At 54.9% G+C, this 17,268-nt stretch overlaps 4 protein-coding genes across 4 annotated transcripts in view; 2 read left to right on the plus strand and 2 right to left on the minus strand.

Annotated features, from left to right (window-relative positions):
* Nucleotides 1-219: 219 nt before the first annotated feature.
* LOC131216837 (vang-like protein 2) lies at nucleotides 220-1,983 on the minus strand. Its single transcript, XM_058211423.1, has one exon. It carries the CDS (start codon nucleotides 1,981-1,983, stop codon nucleotides 220-222), a length of 1,764 nt encoding a protein of 587 aa, XP_058067406.1.
* Nucleotides 1,984-4,216: 2,233 nt separating this feature from the next.
* Nucleotides 4,217-9,646, plus strand: LOC131215102 (endoribonuclease Dcr-2). Its single transcript, XM_058209481.1, has 6 exons — nucleotides 4,217-4,576; nucleotides 4,647-5,307; nucleotides 5,374-5,693; nucleotides 5,756-6,010; nucleotides 6,096-6,546; nucleotides 6,627-9,646. Exons 1-6 carry the CDS (start codon nucleotides 4,217-4,219, stop codon nucleotides 9,617-9,619), a joined length of 5,040 nt encoding a protein of 1,679 aa, XP_058065464.1. The 3' UTR covers nucleotides 9,620-9,646.
* A 630-nt stretch (nucleotides 9,647-10,276) lies between these two features.
* On the minus strand, nucleotides 10,277-16,164 carry LOC131215103 (sodium-dependent transporter bedraggled). The gene is made up of 6 exons (XM_058209482.1): nucleotides 15,479-16,164; nucleotides 12,210-13,543; nucleotides 11,639-12,142; nucleotides 11,261-11,559; nucleotides 11,068-11,188; nucleotides 10,277-10,992 (listed from the first exon to the last, which is right to left on the minus strand). The coding sequence occupies exons 1-6, from the start codon at nucleotides 16,162-16,164 to the stop codon at nucleotides 10,277-10,279; spliced, it is 3,660 nt and encodes a 1,219-aa protein (XP_058065465.1).
* A 330-nt stretch (nucleotides 16,165-16,494) lies between these two features.
* The window catches only part of LOC131215104 (uncharacterized), a 5,172-nt gene continuing 4,398 nt past the window's right edge, over nucleotides 16,495-17,268 (plus strand). Inside the window, exons 1-2 of the mRNA XM_058209483.1 lie at nucleotides 16,495-16,775; nucleotides 16,855-17,257. Of these exons, the coding sequence (XP_058065466.1) occupies nucleotides 16,564-16,775; nucleotides 16,855-17,257 (615 nt within the window). The 5' untranslated portion in view covers nucleotides 16,495-16,563. The remainder of the gene's footprint in view (nucleotides 16,776-16,854; nucleotides 17,258-17,268) is intronic.

Consider the following 17,268-nt stretch of genomic DNA (forward strand, 5'->3'; position numbering starts at 1 on the left):
ACCCCCGTCTAATCTGCTCCCGCAACTTCCAGACTATCGTAAAACTCCTTCCTTAACCTAGTTCCTCTCCTTCCTCTACACTAACCGATCCTGAATTTTGCGATTCCGACGTCGGCCAGTCACGAGAAGGTGGTTCAGTTGGTGCAAAATTTCACCCCTTCGGCGCCGCTCGTTACTGCCGCCGCCGCTGGTCGTCGTTTCCGTCCCCAGTGGCCGCGGTCACACGCTCGTCTCCGAGTTGAGCTTCAGCACGAACTTGTTCGACTTCGGATCGACCACCTCCTCGCTCACGGTAAAGTGCGGAATTCGGTTGATCGATACCGTGAGCGACACGTCGTTCTGGATCAGCTGGAAGGTGCAACCGTCGGAGATCGGCCGCGACAGCAGCTCGTCGCAGATCAGCGCCCAGTTGTGGTTCTGGCGGCGCTCCTTGTCGTTCTGCAGCACCGGTGCCTCCACCAGGTACGGTTCGAGGAAGGCCCGCGGTGACATGTCGTGCTTGAGGCAGTGCGCCAGGTGCTTCAGGATCGACTCGACCGTATGGCGGGGCTGCTGTCGCGTCACTCGCAGATACTTCTGGAGGGCGCGCGCCATGGACGGGAAGATCGCTTGGGCCGCTTCCTGCGGATCGAGCGGAATGGCCGGTGGGCCATTGGTGCCCTGCTGCGATCCGCTACCGCCACTGGTTCCCGCCTCCTGCTGCTGCATACGCTTGATGTGCGTAAACGCTTCCTCGGCGGCGGTCACGAGGCGTGCCCGCCGCTTCTTCACCCGCCGCTCATACTCGTGTTCCTCGTAGAAGCGCTCGTTGTGCGACGAGTCCCTGCGGCGGGCGTGAGCCGCCAGCACGGCTCGGGACTGTGTCTGCTGTTGGGCCGGTGTCGCTCCGTCCACGTCGTAGTACTTGAAGGACGAGACGGCGGCCGCCTTACGCTGCGCCTTGGACACCGGTAACCGCTCCAGGTACGGATTGTAGATGCTAAACTCGGTGTAGTACCGCTGCAGCACCCAGACGGCCGTTCGTTGGATACTTAGCTGCCCGATGCTGTAGCTGTGGGACTCGCCATCCGGGCTGCGGATCACCTTCACGTGGTACAGCGGCTGCAGGTGCCGTATTTCCAGCAGCACAACCGCCACGTAGTGGATGAAGAGCAACGTGTCGCAGTAGCTCGTTGCGTACGCCACCAGTGTGCGGTAGTCGACAACCGACGACCCGGACACGATGGCCCGGGCCCCCTCCGTCACCTGGACGATGTAGAACAACCAGTAGGCGAAGGACGCGATCAGCACGAGCAGCAGGGAGCACGAGCGGAACAGAAAGATCCGCGGCATGATCGCCAGCGGACGGCGAAGGAACAGGGCCCACAGTCCGATGGCCAGCAGGAGCAACCGTGCGGCCAGCGAGACCAGCATCCCCTTGCACTCTGCGTTGCACGCCAGCAGCTGGAGCCGCTCGTTCTGGGTGAGATCGAGGCTTTCGAAGGCGGACGGGAAGATGCCGGCCTTCGGAAGGATCACCATCACGAGCGGGCCCACGAAGGCCACGGAACAGAGGAGAACGGCCGCCCCCCGCTCCAGGTACCGCTGGCAGGCAAAGCCAACCCCGCGGTCATCCGTCATCTGGAAGTAGCTGACGTCCTCCATCGAGATGCTCTGCTCGGAAGTGTTGCCCGTGATGGCGGTCGTGTTGTCGCCCCATGTTTCGTCCTGCGGCAGGATCGACACCTCGATGATCTCCTGCCCGTCCCGCCCGTCCTCGCCGAGGTTCACGCTCGTCTGGAACGGGGCCATGTCCGGGCGCTTGCTGCGCGAGTGATTGTTGCTCCGATGCGAGTGGCGCGTCCGGTGCGATCCCAGCGTCCCCGCGCTATGATTGTTGCCCTGCTGCTGCTGCTGCTGCTGATGCTGTTGGGCACCGCGCGACCGCCTGCTTTTGCTTCCTGGTTCCGACTTCACCGATTCCGTTTCCATCATCGTGCCCATCGAGACGTCATCGGGCGGATGACTCGGGCTTCTTCAGTCCTCCAACAGCCACTGACCACGTCCACTCGCTTCTTCTCTCCGACAAGAAAGCCCCAAACCAAATCGAATCTCAAATCGAACCGGCGCGAATCGTAATTTTCGGCACAGGAGCATCCAGAAACCACGCGATGGCGGCCGCAAACATTCTGAAGAAGCACCGGACGAAGACGGAGTTGGTGCTTCTGGGGGGAGATGCTGTTGTTAGTACACGCGCACTCACACACTCGCAAACATAAACACAACCGAACGGGGTAAGAAAGAGAGAATGTCTGGCGCGTTCCACGACAAAACCGGCCCTAACAGTTACAGTTAGCTATTTTGCGGCCGACTCAGGGGCCGAGACGACGGCGGTGGGGTGCAGCAAATTTGTCGCGCGGTTTGCAAATATGTCGGTCACTTTGGCGCACTGATTTCACGCACCAAACTCTCAGTCAACTAACGGGACAAAATACCATCTCAAAAAAACCACTTTCGTTCACAGCCAAATGCATTTTTTCTGAAGAAACGCAGCTCAATGACGGAGGCAGCATAAAAAACATGTTTCACAATCGCTCGCCATCTCGCTCACACGCGAGGTTGAATGACTTCCGAATGCCTTGCAGAATGCCAAAAGGCTGAATCAGTTCCTTTCGCACAACGAACACTACACTTTCGAAGCCGGGAACTAGCGCAAGACACAGAGAACGTTTCACGCGACGTTCACAAATCCGCGAGACACTTTGTGTTCCACCATTTTTGTTTCTTCGTTCTGTGCAGCAGAACCAAAGCGAACGCACAGACACAAACACAAACCCAGCGAAGAGCTCGTTTGCGCGAAGGGTTGCGCCGCGCGAATCACCGGCGGCAGAAGACGCGGCCAACATAACCGATGGACAAACCGAGAAGAACCATTTCCCCTTTGCGTTCACCTGCTTTCCTGGCGGCCACACGAACCGTCATTCGGAGCGTAAGAACGTCAGATTGTTTGCGCTTCGTGTAAAAACATAAAAACGAAATGTCAAACGTGTTTACATTCGTGTTTTGGTCGGAGAAAACAGAAATCGAAGAGAAATAAATTGATTGCTGAATATTTTTTCCGTTGCTTTAGATTTTGTTGCTGTACCAGCAAAGAAGAACTGAGCGCAAACAGTTTGGCTGAAATGCCAGATCGTTTATTTGCGGTTCATGTGGCCGGACAGATACAGCTCACTTCAGTTCTCACCTATCAAATTTTGACAAATACAGCTCACTTTACTGGGGAGCCACATGAGGCGTAGCGTAATGTTTTTGGCATTACAGATTAATGCCAAACTGCTGCGTTCTTTTTTGTTTGGATGATTATAATTAGTATATACTAATAATATAATAATATAATCTTATAAGAAGAGCTCTCTGCAGTGACGAGTACCGGGTATGCAACCCCGGAATCTCCATACCGCGGATGGAGAGTTGTCGAAGGAGTGTCTTCGAAAAAAAATCATCCCATTCCCTTAAGCACATCTCACACAAACAACACAAATCGAACTCAAGTAAAAGAACTAAAACTAAAATTAAGCTATGAGAATCATAACAAATTGGTAATCCTTATGCTAACAAATAGACTAATAAGAAATAACGTTTGCACGATTTTCCACACTAATCGGTTCCAAATCGGTTCAATCGTTGTTCGAATTCGAAGTTCGAAAAATTTCAAAAGAGCAATCAACAAGATAAAGAAAGAAAAAAGAGGATAAAAGGGCGGAGACGATGAGGGGAGTATTTGACATTTGTTGAAAAAAGAGAGATTTAATGTTAAAAGATATTTTTCTGTTGGTCAAATTGAAACAATATTCGCTGTGAATCCCGAAACGGGAAAATAACCGGTAAACAAAAGGAGATCAACAGCATCTCAACATATTTCAGCGCTTTTCACGAATACACGAATAGCTTTTCAGTCGTCAAAGTGCCGGTACATGATTGTGTTTGTGGTTTCATGTTTCTGCCCACGTTAATTTGTTTCAAAATGTAAACATTTGCCCATTCAACTGTGTTGCATTTACTCATTTCGCCATTCTTCGTTTGTTCACAGAAGTGCTGGACGAAATTGCATCGACATCACGTAGGCAGCGAAATCGCTAAACAGGCACCAACTTAAACTCGTCTCTGGCCGGTGACTCATTTACCAGAAACGTCTGACGCAATCGCGATTTAGAGAACTAGTTCAGATAGTTTGAGGATGGCCGCGAACGCGCAGCAAGAAACCAGCGGCACGCTGGAGGATTTCGTGCCGCGCGATTACCAGGAGCAAATGAAGGATGTGTGTTTGGAGAAAAACACAATCGTCTATTTACCGACCGGAGCAGGCAAAACGTATATTGCGCTGATGGTGATGCGAGATCTCTGTTACCAGCTGAAAAACTCCATCGCGAGTGGTGGCAAACGGACGTTCTTTCTGGCCAACACGGTGACGCTGGCAAAGCAGCAGGTCCAGTTCTTCAGCCGTTTACTCCCGTTCCAGGTGCGATTGTACACCAGCGAGGTGAATGTAGATGCTTGGAAGAGTGACCGGTGGTTGCACGAGTTCGCCGAAGTACAGGTAGGAGCATGAGCAGCCGATTGCGTTTGGGCAAAGGTTGTACCTCTTCCGTGTTGCTTTTTTTTTGCAGGTTTTTGTGTGCACAGCCCAAATCTTGCTGGATGTTCTGCGCCACGGCTACCTCAGCCCTGCGAACATCAATTTGATCGTGTTTGACGAATGCCACAGAGCTACCGGACAGCATCCGATGCACGCGATCATGAAGGAAGTGGTTTCGATACCGAAGAATTCTCAGCCACGCATTATTGGGCTTTCCGGCACGCTGCTCTTCCGGGAGCTGAAGAGCAGCACCGCCGTAGCCGACGAACTCGAGCGTCTAGAGAACACCTTCTGCTCCACGATTGCCACGGTCGGTAGCTACGATCAGTACACGGCCATGTGCAGCTTCTCGACCAACGCAAAAGAAACCCTGTGCTGCTACGCAAAAAGCTATGCGAAAGACGTGCCTGTCGTAAAAACGTGCGCAAGTATGGTCATGAAATTCATCGAACGGATTGAGGGAGTGCATCTGCCAAAATACAATGCTCAATCGAACCACACGCTGAAGCGAACAGCAGCAAAACCGGTGAAGACGATCAAACGGTTGCTAACCGAATTTCTGCTGCAGATGGAGGATCTCGGTATTTTCGGTGGCTCGATCGCCATCCTGGGAGTGATCGTGCAGCTAGAGCTAGATAAGCGTTGCTCTGAGAGCACCCAAGAACGGTACCTATACCGCTGCGCGATCACATGTACGATTTCCCTGTTTGGTGAAAAGCGCTCGATTAATATTACTAATTTTCTTGCTCTTGTTGCAGTGTGTGAAGAGTTACGCCATATTCTGGTGAATGTGATGAAAGGTGTACCGGAACGGGACCAAATCAAGCAATTTTCAACCGACCACCTCCGTCAGTTGATACTCTATCTAGAGCAGCAGTACACAAGTGCTGCCGATTTGAAAAAACAATCGATACTGTTTGTGCAGCGTCGCTTTTCCGCAAAAGTGCTGTACCATATATTGAAGAAATACTTCGAACTATCAGGAAATGACGTCGTTCGCTCAGAGTTTATCGTTGGCGCCAACCGAGCATTGACGGAGTCGATTGAGTTGATCCTGTCGACGAAACAGGACCGACGGGTAAGCTTTGCATATTTGGCGCGTAAGAAAGCTTTCCTTTAGCCCCTTATGTTCCGCTGCAGGTGCTTCATAAGTTCTGCAAATATCAGATAAACGTGCTCTGTGCTACCAACGTCCTCGAGGAAGGTATCGATCTGCAGATGTGCAATATTGTGATCATGTTTAACGAGCCAACCTCGTACAGTTCGTACATGCAATCGAAAGGTCGGGCGCGCATGAAAGACAGTAACTACGTGATGATGGTAATGCAAGAAAATAAGGACAAATTTTTGCAACGGCTGACACTGTACCACGAAATCGAGAAAACGCTGAAGGGTGTAAGACACGGCCCAACAATACTACAGCATTTGAAAGTCATTCTTTGAAAGTCCCATTTTTACTTTTCCAACCCATCCGGTTTAGGTCTTGATCGGCAAAACGATCAATCGTCCACCACCACTCGAGCAGGATGTGCGGAAAGAGCTGTTGGAGGCTGATTTGGTTCAACCGTTTTTGACACCGGCCGGTGCCAAGCTGGATATGCTTTCGGCCATCCAACTACTCAATCGGTACAGTATGGGTTTACCGCACGATTTATTCACCGATTCGCAAGTGGTCTGGGAGCGGTTTGATTTACCCGGCCAAAAAATTTGCGCCGCCGTTCAGCTACCGCTACAGTCAACCGTTCGTGAAAAAGTGCGCAGCGAGCCAATGAAAAACGTAAAGAACGCCAAGCGGTCTGCCGCTTTCAATGCCTGCAAGAAGCTGTACGAGGCGGGCGAACTGAACTTGCATTTGCTGCCGGTGTCGATGAAGGATAAGGTCAGTGAATACAACGATCAGTACTTCCAGCACTGGCGTTCGTTGAATGTGGGTAGGTATTACCGGTACATAGTCCTTCCCCCGTGTTCCGTTCCAAATTGGTTTGTTTTACCACGCTCTGTGTTTCCTCAGCATCTGATACGAGAATGGCCGGAACGGCTAAGAATGTCCGGGGCCACAAGGTGCGCTTTCCGATCGAGACGGTAGACTGTACGCCGCAGGCTGAGTCGGACGAGTGTTATGTTTACGTCTTGCGCATGCGCGCTCATTTCGAAGCGAGTAAGCGGATCGAAAATGTGCAGCTCATCAGCGATCTCTACAATACCGGTAATAGCTTTGGCATCATGACCCGCAAACCGTTGCCGTCGTTGGCACGGATGAAACTGTTCGTAACGCTCGGCACGGTCGTTGTGGATGTGATGCACGATCCGCTTCGCATCAAACTGACCGACGGTTCCGACCAGCTTCGAAAGCTAAAGCGCTTCCATTTGTTGCTGTTCCGCAATGTTCTGCGCGTGTGGAAGCCGTTTGCGGCAATGGACGTGGAGGGCGAAGAGAACGGATTCCTGATCGTACCGTTGGCCGATTCGACGACGATCGATTGGGAGCTGCTGGACCGGTTTCCGTCCCTGCGACCGGCGAGGGAAATCAATACGCGCGACCGGCAGCGGATGGTTTTCGAGCCGGAGCGTTACCTGTACCGAGTAATTCATCCCTGGTACAAGAATGATCCGTCGCAGCACTACGTTGTACTGAAGGTCCACGAAGAGTTGACGCCGGCCAGCCCGTTTCCGAACCCACAGTTCCGCACGTTTGAGGAATATTTCACAGTGCAACACAACCAGGTTGTGGTCCGACAGAGCGACCAATTTCTGATCGAGGTGAAGGGAATCTCCTCGAACCTCAATCTCCTGCATCCAGGCGCGGAACAGGACGGGAGCAGTAAGCGCGCCAAGCACTGGGAGTTTCAGGAGCTACTGCTACCAGAGCTCTGCCATAACTACGAGTTTCCGGCCGACTACTGGTTAAAGGCGACGCTGCTACCGTGTGTGCTCCATCGGGTGCACTATCTGCTGCTGGCCGAAGCGATACGCTGCGACCTGGCCCGCAGCGTACAGATCGGTGCGGAGCGGTGCGAGCGGATCGAAGAGCTGTCTGTTGATCGGGAAATCGCTCTAGTTGTGCAGAAAGCCGACGCACACCAGGTGTTTGGCGATAGTTTTGATGATGAAAGCGCCAGCGACGAAGAAGACGATGATGATGACGAGCGGAAGAAAGAGGATGAACTGCGGGGCGAAAAGTTGCACGAGTTGCTGGAGAACCTGAACATGAACCCCTCGATAGAAGAGCTCATCTATCCATGGAAGGAAGAGGAGCAACCGCTCGATCTCGATCGCCAATGGTGCGATACCGGTGCGATCGACATTGATTATTACATCGATTTCGTGGGCAAACATCAATCACGTGTTACCGATATCGCCGAGAAAGCTAATCTTTGCCTGACAGAACGAGACAACATCGAGGTTATGAACCTCAGGTACGACAACACGAACGGTCGGCTACACGACGATGGTGAGAAAGCTTCCGCTATTCCCGTCCGGGCGGCCATCCAGGATGGGTTTGGGAGTCCGGGAGAAATCAACATACTTAAGCTGACGTTCGAAAATACGGCCAACGTGTGCCTACAGCAGGCCGACATCCTGCAGGCACTGACCACGAAAAACTCGCATGATGTGTTCAATCTCGAGCGCTTCGAGCTGCTGGGGGACGTTTTCCTCAAATACTCCGTATCGGTGTTTGTGCTGTTCAAGCACACCAACTGGCACGAGGGCTATTTGACATCTTGTAAGGGTCGTATGGTGAGTAATCGGAATCTGCTGTACTGTGCGATGCACTACGGGTTACCGGGCATGCTGAAGGTGCACCGGTTTGATCCGAGAAACGATTGGATTCCGCCACTGGCCGTCGTTCCGAAACCCATTCGAGAGGCGATGATCGAGGCCAAGGAAACGCCCGCCCGGCTGTACAGTCTGAGCCTAAGTGAGGAAGAGGTTCAAACGGGACAGGTTCAAGTGTCCACGGTGGAATCCTTTTTGCCGTTGATTACGAAAAACGAAACACAGGCCCACTCGACACTGGAGGCCGTGCTGCAGCAGGTGCACATTCCGGACAAGATGGTGGCCGACTCGATGGAGGCGCTGCTAGGGGTCTGTGTGAAATCGGTAGGCTACGAACGGTCGTTCCGTTTCCTGCAGCATTTCAATATCGTACCGCGCGACGCTGACATAGCACAGTTGCTGCGTACCCACAAGTTCCCGGTGGGCAGTTACGAAGCGGCGCGTGAAACGATCGATCAGATGCTGTGTGATCCGGACACTATCGAAAGGGTGCTGGACTATCGCTTCCGCAATCGCACGTATCTTCTGCAAGCGTTCACGCACGCCACGTACAGCGGAAACACGCTGACCGGCTCGTACCAACAGCTCGAGTTCCTGGGCGATGCCGTCCTCGATTTTCTTGTTACGCTGTACATCTTTGAGCGCAACCCGACGATGTCACCCGGTACGCTGACCGATCTGCGATCCGCACTGGTGAACAACGTCACTCTGGCCTGCGTGCTGGTGCGCTGCAAGCTGCATCGGTACATTCTGTCCCGGTCCCCCCTGCTCACCGATACCATCGATCGGTTCGTGGAGGTGCAAAACGCAAAGCAGAACAAGATCGGCGACTGGGTGCGGCTGCTGACGGAAGAATCGGACACGCCGCTCGTCGAGTACGTCGATGTGCCGAAGGTTCTTGGCGATGTGTTCGAAGCACTGATCGGGGCGATCTACCTCGACAGCGGTTGCGATCTCCTGTGCACCTGGCGCGTTTGTTACGCGCTCCTGCGAAACGAAATCAACAACTTTACGATGGACACGCCAATCCAGGTCGTGCGCCAACTATACGAACATCCTGGCGCCGACCCACACTTCAGTGCGCCTCGTGTCGAGGACGAAGTGGTGATCGTGAAACTCACCTATAACCTGCGCAACCAGCGCATGAAGGTGTACGGTTGTGGTCAAAACAAGGAAGACGCGCGGCGAGCTGCCGCCAAACTTGCCCTGAGCAAGCTGCACAACTAAGATACCCGGCCGATGACCCGGCCAACTCGCGATGTACGAACGATTTTTGTTTTTTTGTTTCACTTGTCCCACACTATTTCCGATGTTACGCAATGCATTGTTCTTCCATTTAATGCGATTTAATGTTAGGTTATCGTTAAACTCGGTCGATCGATCGATTCGAGATTCAAATCGATTCAAGCTGCACGCATGACTTTAGTTCTAGTAAACTTTACGTAAGCGGTTGCATAATTATCTGTTTCATGAAACATAAATAAATCATTTATTGAAGACTATAACGAACGGACATTGTGTCCACACCTACCTATAGCATATGTGCCGCTCGCCGCGTTCGATGAACGGGGCCACTATTTCTACATTGCAACGTTAGACGTGTTCTGTTCGTTCCTAAGTGTCTTACTGTTCCTGGTTACCGTTAACCACCCGGAATGCCATCTACAAACCAGCGGGCCGTGTATCGTTCGGCTAGGAACGCCTGTGATGATCGATTCTGGTTCTTCTCCGGTCGCTTCTACCTGCCGGTTTACTGATAGAAAAAACACCCTGACCATCTTGTAATCTCAAACGTGTGTGCAAATTCTCCTTTGACGTGGATCTCTCCGGTTCCGGTTCCGTCAACCGTTTGCCGCTCGCTCAGTGGAGGAACCAGGCACACCATTATATCACAGAATCGTTTCCCATGCCGCTGCGGGACCTGTTCTGTCTGGCGCCGCCGTTCCGCTGCCCATCGTCCCGGTCGTCCTCGGCGTCACAGTCGAGCGTAATGATGCTGGAATCTCCGATTGGCGCTGCCCCGAGCACCAGATTCTCCATCGAGTGTCCGCGGCGCAGCAACGTGTTGCAGAGGGTTTGCGTGAATCCTGCCGAGGCGGACCCAGCAGACGGTGGTGCGGGCACAGTGTTGCCGACTGCCCCGGTGATGGTGGCCGGTCGCAGAATCTGCCGAACGTCGGAAGCCGTCAGTTGGTGGTGGGGCGACAACGAGTGCGCCGCCGCCGGCGATTCAGCATCCGTGCCGACCACGAGCGACCGATAGCGGCGACCACTGCCCAGGGTCGACGAGTTGAACAACATTCGCGGTGGCCGCGCCATCTCCATGGACTCGGGGCCCCCGAACTGCTGCAAAACGGAACAGTAATCGGGCGGAAGCTCGCCATCGGCGGCCGGATTTGCTCCGAGTGCCGCATGATGGTCGGACTGCGCGGTCGACTGGGGCAGCGCCACTCGTTGCCGGTGGCCGCCGCCGCCGCCGCTCGATTCACCCATTAGTCGGCGTACGCTGCGCCGGATGCTGTTGCGTAGCATCTTCGCGATCCGTGCCCCGGTGGCCGTGGTGTACGACGGTGGCGGTGTGTACTTTGGCGGCGCATCATCTTCACCCGCGGATCCCCGCGTATCGAGGGACAGCGAAACGCCCTCGTTCGGTTCCGCGCCGTCGCGCGCCCGACCTGACGCCGAACTCTGTTGCACCGGACGGGAAAAGGCCGGACGTCTCGCTTGGTTCACTGCACCACGAGCGGTGCTACCCGTGTCGCCCTCGACCGGTGGTCGCAGTAAGAGGTCCACGCGCTGCAAAAAACACCGAAAACGCGGAGTCTATAGAATTCTTCCGGAGCCGGTAGCTCACGTCCCACTACTCACGTCCAGTATGTCCGGTGGTCCCCGGCACAGGTAGCGATAGATCTGCACCACCATCGCGATCGGGACGAGCAGCAGGAAGCTGACCTGCACGAACCCACCGGTCTGGCGGGCCCACAGCGGCCAATAGCTGGCCGACCCATTCCCAGGGTTGCCCCAGTTGAAGAGCGCCGCACTGTTCGACAACCGGTACTGGAGGATACACAGAAAGATGAGCCCGATCGGGAGCAGAAAGTTCCAGGCAAACGCCACGAACGCCGAAAAGGATTGCAGAAGCTTCAGATCGTTGACTAGAATGTCGCCTGCGGGTAAAGTACATTTGGGGGGGAGAATTAGTTTTATTGGGCACCGGCACCAGCCGCCGACCGAGTTAAGGCTCACTTGTGAACGGTCGACCACGGACAAGGAACAGGGCCAGTATGTGTCCGATCCAGAGCAACAGCACCCACCAGGCGGCGCCGAGGATGGTGTCGAGGTAGTACACGATCGTGATGCCACCCTCGGTGGCCAGCGGCATCCCGAGCAGCAGCCCCGTCACGCAGCTCAGCAGAATGGAGGACGGTGCGTCCCCGATGGCGCCGGCAATCGGTTTCCACGCGACGCACAGCTGCCCAAGGCCGAACAGGGCAAGCGAGAGGTACCCGATCAGCCCCCAGATCGCGGGAATGTGTCCGGGCGCGGCCGTGGCCAGCGCAGCCGGTAGCAGCTCCGTCGCAAGACGCAGCACCTGGTAGCCACTCTCACGGCTCGGATCGGCGTACGGTCGCTTGAAGCTTTCGCCGACCACCATCGAGTAGCGGATCAGCCATCGGTTCGGCATCGTGGCGTGCTGCGGTGGCAACGGTTGGCTGGCGGGCAGCAAAAAGACGTTGGTTCCCAGGTTTTCTAAAACAAAAAGGCAAATCAGATTAGCACCAAGATTTCCGAGCCTCCGAGCGTTTACGCGACCTACCGTACGATCCGGGGAAGTAGTAGTACCCGTGGGTGTTGAGAATCTGCACGCACGCACTACCCAGCACGGCGGCCAGCAGCAGCACGGCGAGCGTGATGAACGTGACCAGGAACGCATCCCGGCGCAGCTCGCGCCGTGTCCGTCCGTTGCACGCTCCCTTCCGGTTGCTGCGGCAGTTGAGTGAGTAGATCGAAACGCCGAGCAGACCCCACGTCAGGAACGTTTCCTGCGCCGCGCACATCCAGCTGCGCGAGTTGAGGAAAAAGTCCTGCCAGTCCGTCGCCGGGAACACGCTCTGCACGCTGTCGTAGTTGATGAAGGTGAGAAACTTGGCGCACACGGCCACGAGCCCGGCCGTGGCGATCAGGAACAGCCCGACGGCTACCTTCCCCAGCGACCGGATGCCCCGGCAGAGGGCCACAAATACGAGCGTCCACAGGATGGCCAGGTTGAACGCCAGCTGAAACCGGATCGCACCGATCCCGCTCACACCGGGCGCAGTTGCCGAGCCCCGGCCGGTGCCTGCGGTCGACGTTTGCATCCGCAGGTGGTACCGTTGCAGCACCACGCCATTGAAGTAGTCGGCCACCGTGTCGGACAACCGGAACGACTGGTTGCCGCCCGCCGCGAGGCCACCGCGGTAGAACTCGAACGGTTCCTGCCACCGGTACTTCTCGTTGCGCACGGTAAATGCATCGCGGAAGTACACCAACAGCCAGGCGAGCGAGATGGCCGAGTAGAGCGCGACCAACGCTTGGGCGACTAGCAGCGCGATGCCGATGCCCTTGCAGATCGGACTGATGCGCCACATGGTGACCGGTCCGCCGCGGATCCGCGCCCCCAGCACCATCTGCAGCCACATCATCGGGATGCCGAACAGGAGCGAGAACAGCACGAACTGCACGACAAAGTTCGCCCCGAAATGGACGCTGAAGACGGCGAATCGGGACAGGTTGAACAGCCCCACGGTGCAGAAGGTCGTCGCCAGCGAGCGCGAAATGGCGTGCGGCCAGCGGGCCTTCGGGCGGCCATCGTTCCGGCGGCTGCTTCGTCGGCCTTCCTCCACCACCGCCCCGTCCGGATCGGACGACTCCTCTTCCGGGGCGCGTTGGTCCGGTTGCTGCGCGTCGTCTTCAGTGGCCGCCGTCGATCGCCACTGCGAAGGCTCTTCGCCGCCGAGTGCCGCCAAGCCCCGGTGCCGTTCCCGGCTACCTCCGTTCGCGGTAGCAATGGTGGCCACTTCACCACCCACCGTTCCGATCTGCTGCGTTCCGAGGCTCACCGACTGTCGCGAAGGCACTCCGGTTCCGCCTGCCTCGTGGTTTGGCTCGGCCCTGAAAGTGACGAAAAAGAAATCCGATTAAGCTTAAACAAATCTCCTGGCGTCCGGGTGTGTCGCGGCGTCCGGCGTTACATTTCGCAGGCAAGAAGCGGAGCAAACCAACGCTTCGCACGGTCACTGAACGCGGTCCAAGGAACCGCCATTACGCGCACGGCCCAGACAGGGGACCCGAAAACAGCAAGAACCGGGCCACAACACGCGACACTCGGCCGTTCGGAGCCGTCACTTAGCAGTCTACCAGCAGCCCGGAATGTCAAGGGCTCGCGGCGGGGTCAAGGGTTCGCAAGGCATCGCACGCCTGGCTCCCGGGTTCCACTTTGGGGCGCTTGTGGTGCAATGAAAATATCGATAGCCAGGAGCGGGCATCACTGTGGCCTCGGCGGCATTTGTTGATTGCCCATCGCCATGGCAACGAACACACGGAGTGCGCCGACTGTGTTGCGGTAGAGCACAGCGCCAGGATGTCACATCGGCGGCCAGCGGCGGAGAGTTGTGTATTCCTCGACAGAGAAAACTAATTTTCTTGAGAACAACCCACTGTTGGCCAATTAACAGAAAACCAAGGCGGACGTGGAGCCAGGAGAACCGACTGTGCGTGGATAACAGCATGGCAGAAGATGGCAAAACGATTGCATCCGTCTGCATTGGCTCGTCTGGATCGTCGTGATTGTAAAACTTTAAGTGCCTGCTAGGCATGCAACTTCTGCCCCAGCTCTGGGCCCCAAGCCAGGGCCCAAAAGTATGAAACCGGACTGTGTAAACAGAATCGCATCGCAAAATGCTTGTCGAAGCTTACGGTGATCATGCTCTTGGAGGAGGATCGCAGTGATTTTTGTGGCTAAAAAAAAATTAAACATAGCAATTTTGACTTCGCAAACAATGACCGTCCTAGACGACGACCCATAGTCACCAACTCCCTCAGAGCGGGGGCTCCCTGCTGGTTCTTCTAAAGAGTCTTTTCCTTTTTGAGCCCTTGTCAACGAACCATAGTTGCCGACTCTCTCAGAGTCGGGGCTCTTGTTACTTCAAAACCCCATACCAGCAGTTTACGTCTCTCGGAACGGGCAGTGTTTTAAACGCCCTGGTTGGCAACTGGTATTAGAATTAAAATTAGAATTAGAAAGAGACGAATGTTAGGCGATTACTGCTCAAAGTCTCTATAATACAAAAGAAAAAAAGAACAATGACCGCGGGAGGCCTTTAAAAAAGTTCGGGCAACAACAGCTCGCGGATCAGCTAAATATGTCTCAATACGCCCTTCGTCTACAAGTCGTAGTCTACAATTGGATGACTAATCGGGAAAGACGAATAATTCTTTTACCGTGGCATCCACGAATTACCAGAGAGAACGATTTCCATATAGGGCAACGAACTTGTTTGAAAACCCTCAGGTTTCATACGTTTAGACCTGGTAAAAGTTAGTATCTGTTTGTATGTTTGTTTGTCCGCTCTAATCGCCTACTACGATGATGCCTACTTCGCTCCAAGCAGACGGATAAAACCTAGAAAATGATTGGTTCTCCTATGATCAATCATATGTGTCAAATTTACCGTCAAATTGATTTTGATGCGCCTGGGAGAAACCCCAAAAGCATCACATTCCCAGCAGCACTTCACTAACTTCCATTGCAATCAATGGTATCGTTTTCCCAATCATCTTCTCAAATTTAAAATTTCTTGAATAATAATGAGAGCTTGCATAACGAGTGCGAAATTGAAAGAAAAAACAGTTTAAAATGTGAAGCAACGCTCGCATGGGGCACAGCTAGCAACTAGTAATACTAGGCTTAGGAAAGCTTTGAAATCGAGTATGGCCGCCTCCGGCGCGATATGATTCTTCACCTTCACCGCAACATCGAAAAGTCCAAAAAAGGCCAATGTTGCGATGATATGTCAGCAGTCACCAACGCGCCCCTACGCTACGTACCTACGGTTGTCGGCATTATCTCCGCCGGACGCTATCGAGCTGTAGGTGGTTGTCGACGATAACAGCGACACCGGGCTGGGGTTGCGGGAGCTTCCCATCGAGCTACCCTCCGATTCGACCGCCCCGTAGCGGTGTTGTTGTGGTGCTGCTTGCTGCTGTTGAACCGGTGACTCCTCCGCTAGCGCCAGTGGCGGGGCCGAAGCCCGGTCGCCCGGTACGCTGTTGGTGCGGATAACGAGCTCATTGGTCGCCTCATCCCGGACGGCCGTTATCGAAACGAGCCGCGGCTGGGACTGCGTTCGACGGCCAGTTTGACGGGGTAGTCGCGGCACCACCCGTTCATCCCACCCACCATCCAGATCGGTTTCGAGCGGCTGCGGGGGTGATGGTGAGGAGGCAAGCGGTGCCGTCGGTTCCCATGTGGACGGAATGGGCGATGGAGGTAGCGCAACCCGCAGCGCAGGTACATTAATCATTGCCGGACGCTCTTCGCTGTCCATGCTGCTGCTGGGTCGTTCGTCCACCGGAAGTGTGCTGATCGAACAAAAGTCGTCCCCATCCTCCGGGTGGTCCGGTCCCCCGATCGCCGACGGATCGCCGAGCAGTTGACCGAGGGGCTCCACAGCCACTGGCACCGGCCCCACGACAATCTGTTCGGGTAGCTCGATCAGGTGCTTTCTGCGCATCGAATTCCGGTGCCAGCTGATGGGATGCTGTCGAGGAGCATCAGCACCGTTCCTGTTCTCCGTTTCGGTGGCCCCTGAAAAAATAAACAAAAATTGCGAAATCAAATAAAATGAATAAGTTCGACGTAGTCGCTCGTCTTTTTTGACGCTCTCGGCGCCCGTTATCTGCTTGTCTCCGGCTGCGGATGTATTGGTTGGGTCCAGCCGGTTCCAACGGGTAAGTTTGCGTTAACTCGCGCGGGCCGCAGATTCGTCACACAGCGGCATGGCGGAATAAAAGGTTACACGGTACGCCGTGAGGCTCGCCAAATTCAGTCTGATTCGAGCCGAGCAGCGGCAAACTAACTGCGCAGCAGCAGCAAAGTCAAGTCTAGAGTTTCATCCCCGATCGCGGCCATCATGGAGATCAGCCTACTGACGCTGGGGCTGGTGGTAGGCGCCCTGGTGATGGCGTACCGGTTTTTCACCAAAAACTACTTCTATTTCGCGGACAAACCCATACCATTCCTGAAGCCCTCGTTCCCGTTCGGTAACCAGGGTGCGGTGATGATGAAGAAGGCCTCCCTGTTCCAGCACTTCCGGGCGCTGTACGAAGCGTTTCCAGACGCCAGGTAATAATCGCCACCCTGTCCATCAGCGTCCTCGGGACGTCTTGGTTCGGGAAAACTTATCGCATTTCTGCCGCCGCAGAATCTTCGGCATGTTCAACGTCCGCCAGCCGGTGTACTTCGTGCGGGATCCGGAAATGATCAAGCAAATAACGGTGAAGGATTTCGACCATTTTGTCGACCACATGGCCACCGGTCTGGACGATAACACTAACGAGGAGATGTTGCTGGCGCACTCGCTCGTCTCACTGCGTGGCCAGAAGTGGCGAGATATGCGGGCCACCCTCAGCCCGGCGTTCACCGGCAGCAAGATGCGCATCATGTTTGGCCTGATCGCCGAGTGTGCCCATTCAATGATGGCCCACTTCCGCGAGGAGGAAACCAAGGCACGAGCCAACGGCCACGGTGGGATGCAGCTGGAGATGAAGGACGTGATGAGCCGGTTCGCGAATGACGTCATCGGGACGGCCGCGTTCGGCATCAAGGTGGACTCGTT

This window comes from Anopheles bellator, chromosome 1 (assembly GCF_943735745.2).
Source record: "Anopheles bellator chromosome 1, idAnoBellAS_SP24_06.2, whole genome shotgun sequence".
Taxonomy (NCBI): domain Eukaryota; kingdom Metazoa; phylum Arthropoda; class Insecta; order Diptera; family Culicidae; genus Anopheles; species Anopheles bellator.

Bases quoted from the DNA above. Each gene is read 5' to 3' on its own strand.
- LOC131215103 (XM_058209482.1), bottom strand. From the start codon at position 16,164: ATGCGCAGAAAGCACCTGATCGAGCTACCCGAACAGATTGTCGTGGGG. The intron at 11,560-11,638 runs GTGAGCCTTAAC...CTTTACCCGCAG, and splicing joins CCGTGGTCGACCGTTCACAA to GCGACATTCTAGTCAACGAT. The intron at 11,189-11,260 runs GTGAGTAGTGGG...TGTTTTTTGCAG, and splicing joins GACCACCGGACATACTGGAC to CGCGTGGACCTCTTACTGCG.
- LOC131216837 (XM_058211423.1), bottom strand. From the start codon at position 1,983: ATGGGCACGATGATGGAAACGGAATCGGTGAAGTCGGAACCAGGAAGC.
- LOC131215102 (XM_058209481.1), top strand. From the start codon at position 4,217: ATGGCCGCGAACGCGCAGCAAGAAACCAGCGGCACGCTGGAGGATTTC. The intron at 4,577-4,646 runs GTAGGAGCATGA...TTTTTTTTGCAG, and splicing joins ACGAGTTCGCCGAAGTACAG to GTTTTTGTGTGCACAGCCCA. The intron at 5,308-5,373 runs GTACGATTTCCC...CTCTTGTTGCAG, and splicing joins ATACCGCTGCGCGATCACAT to TGTGTGAAGAGTTACGCCAT.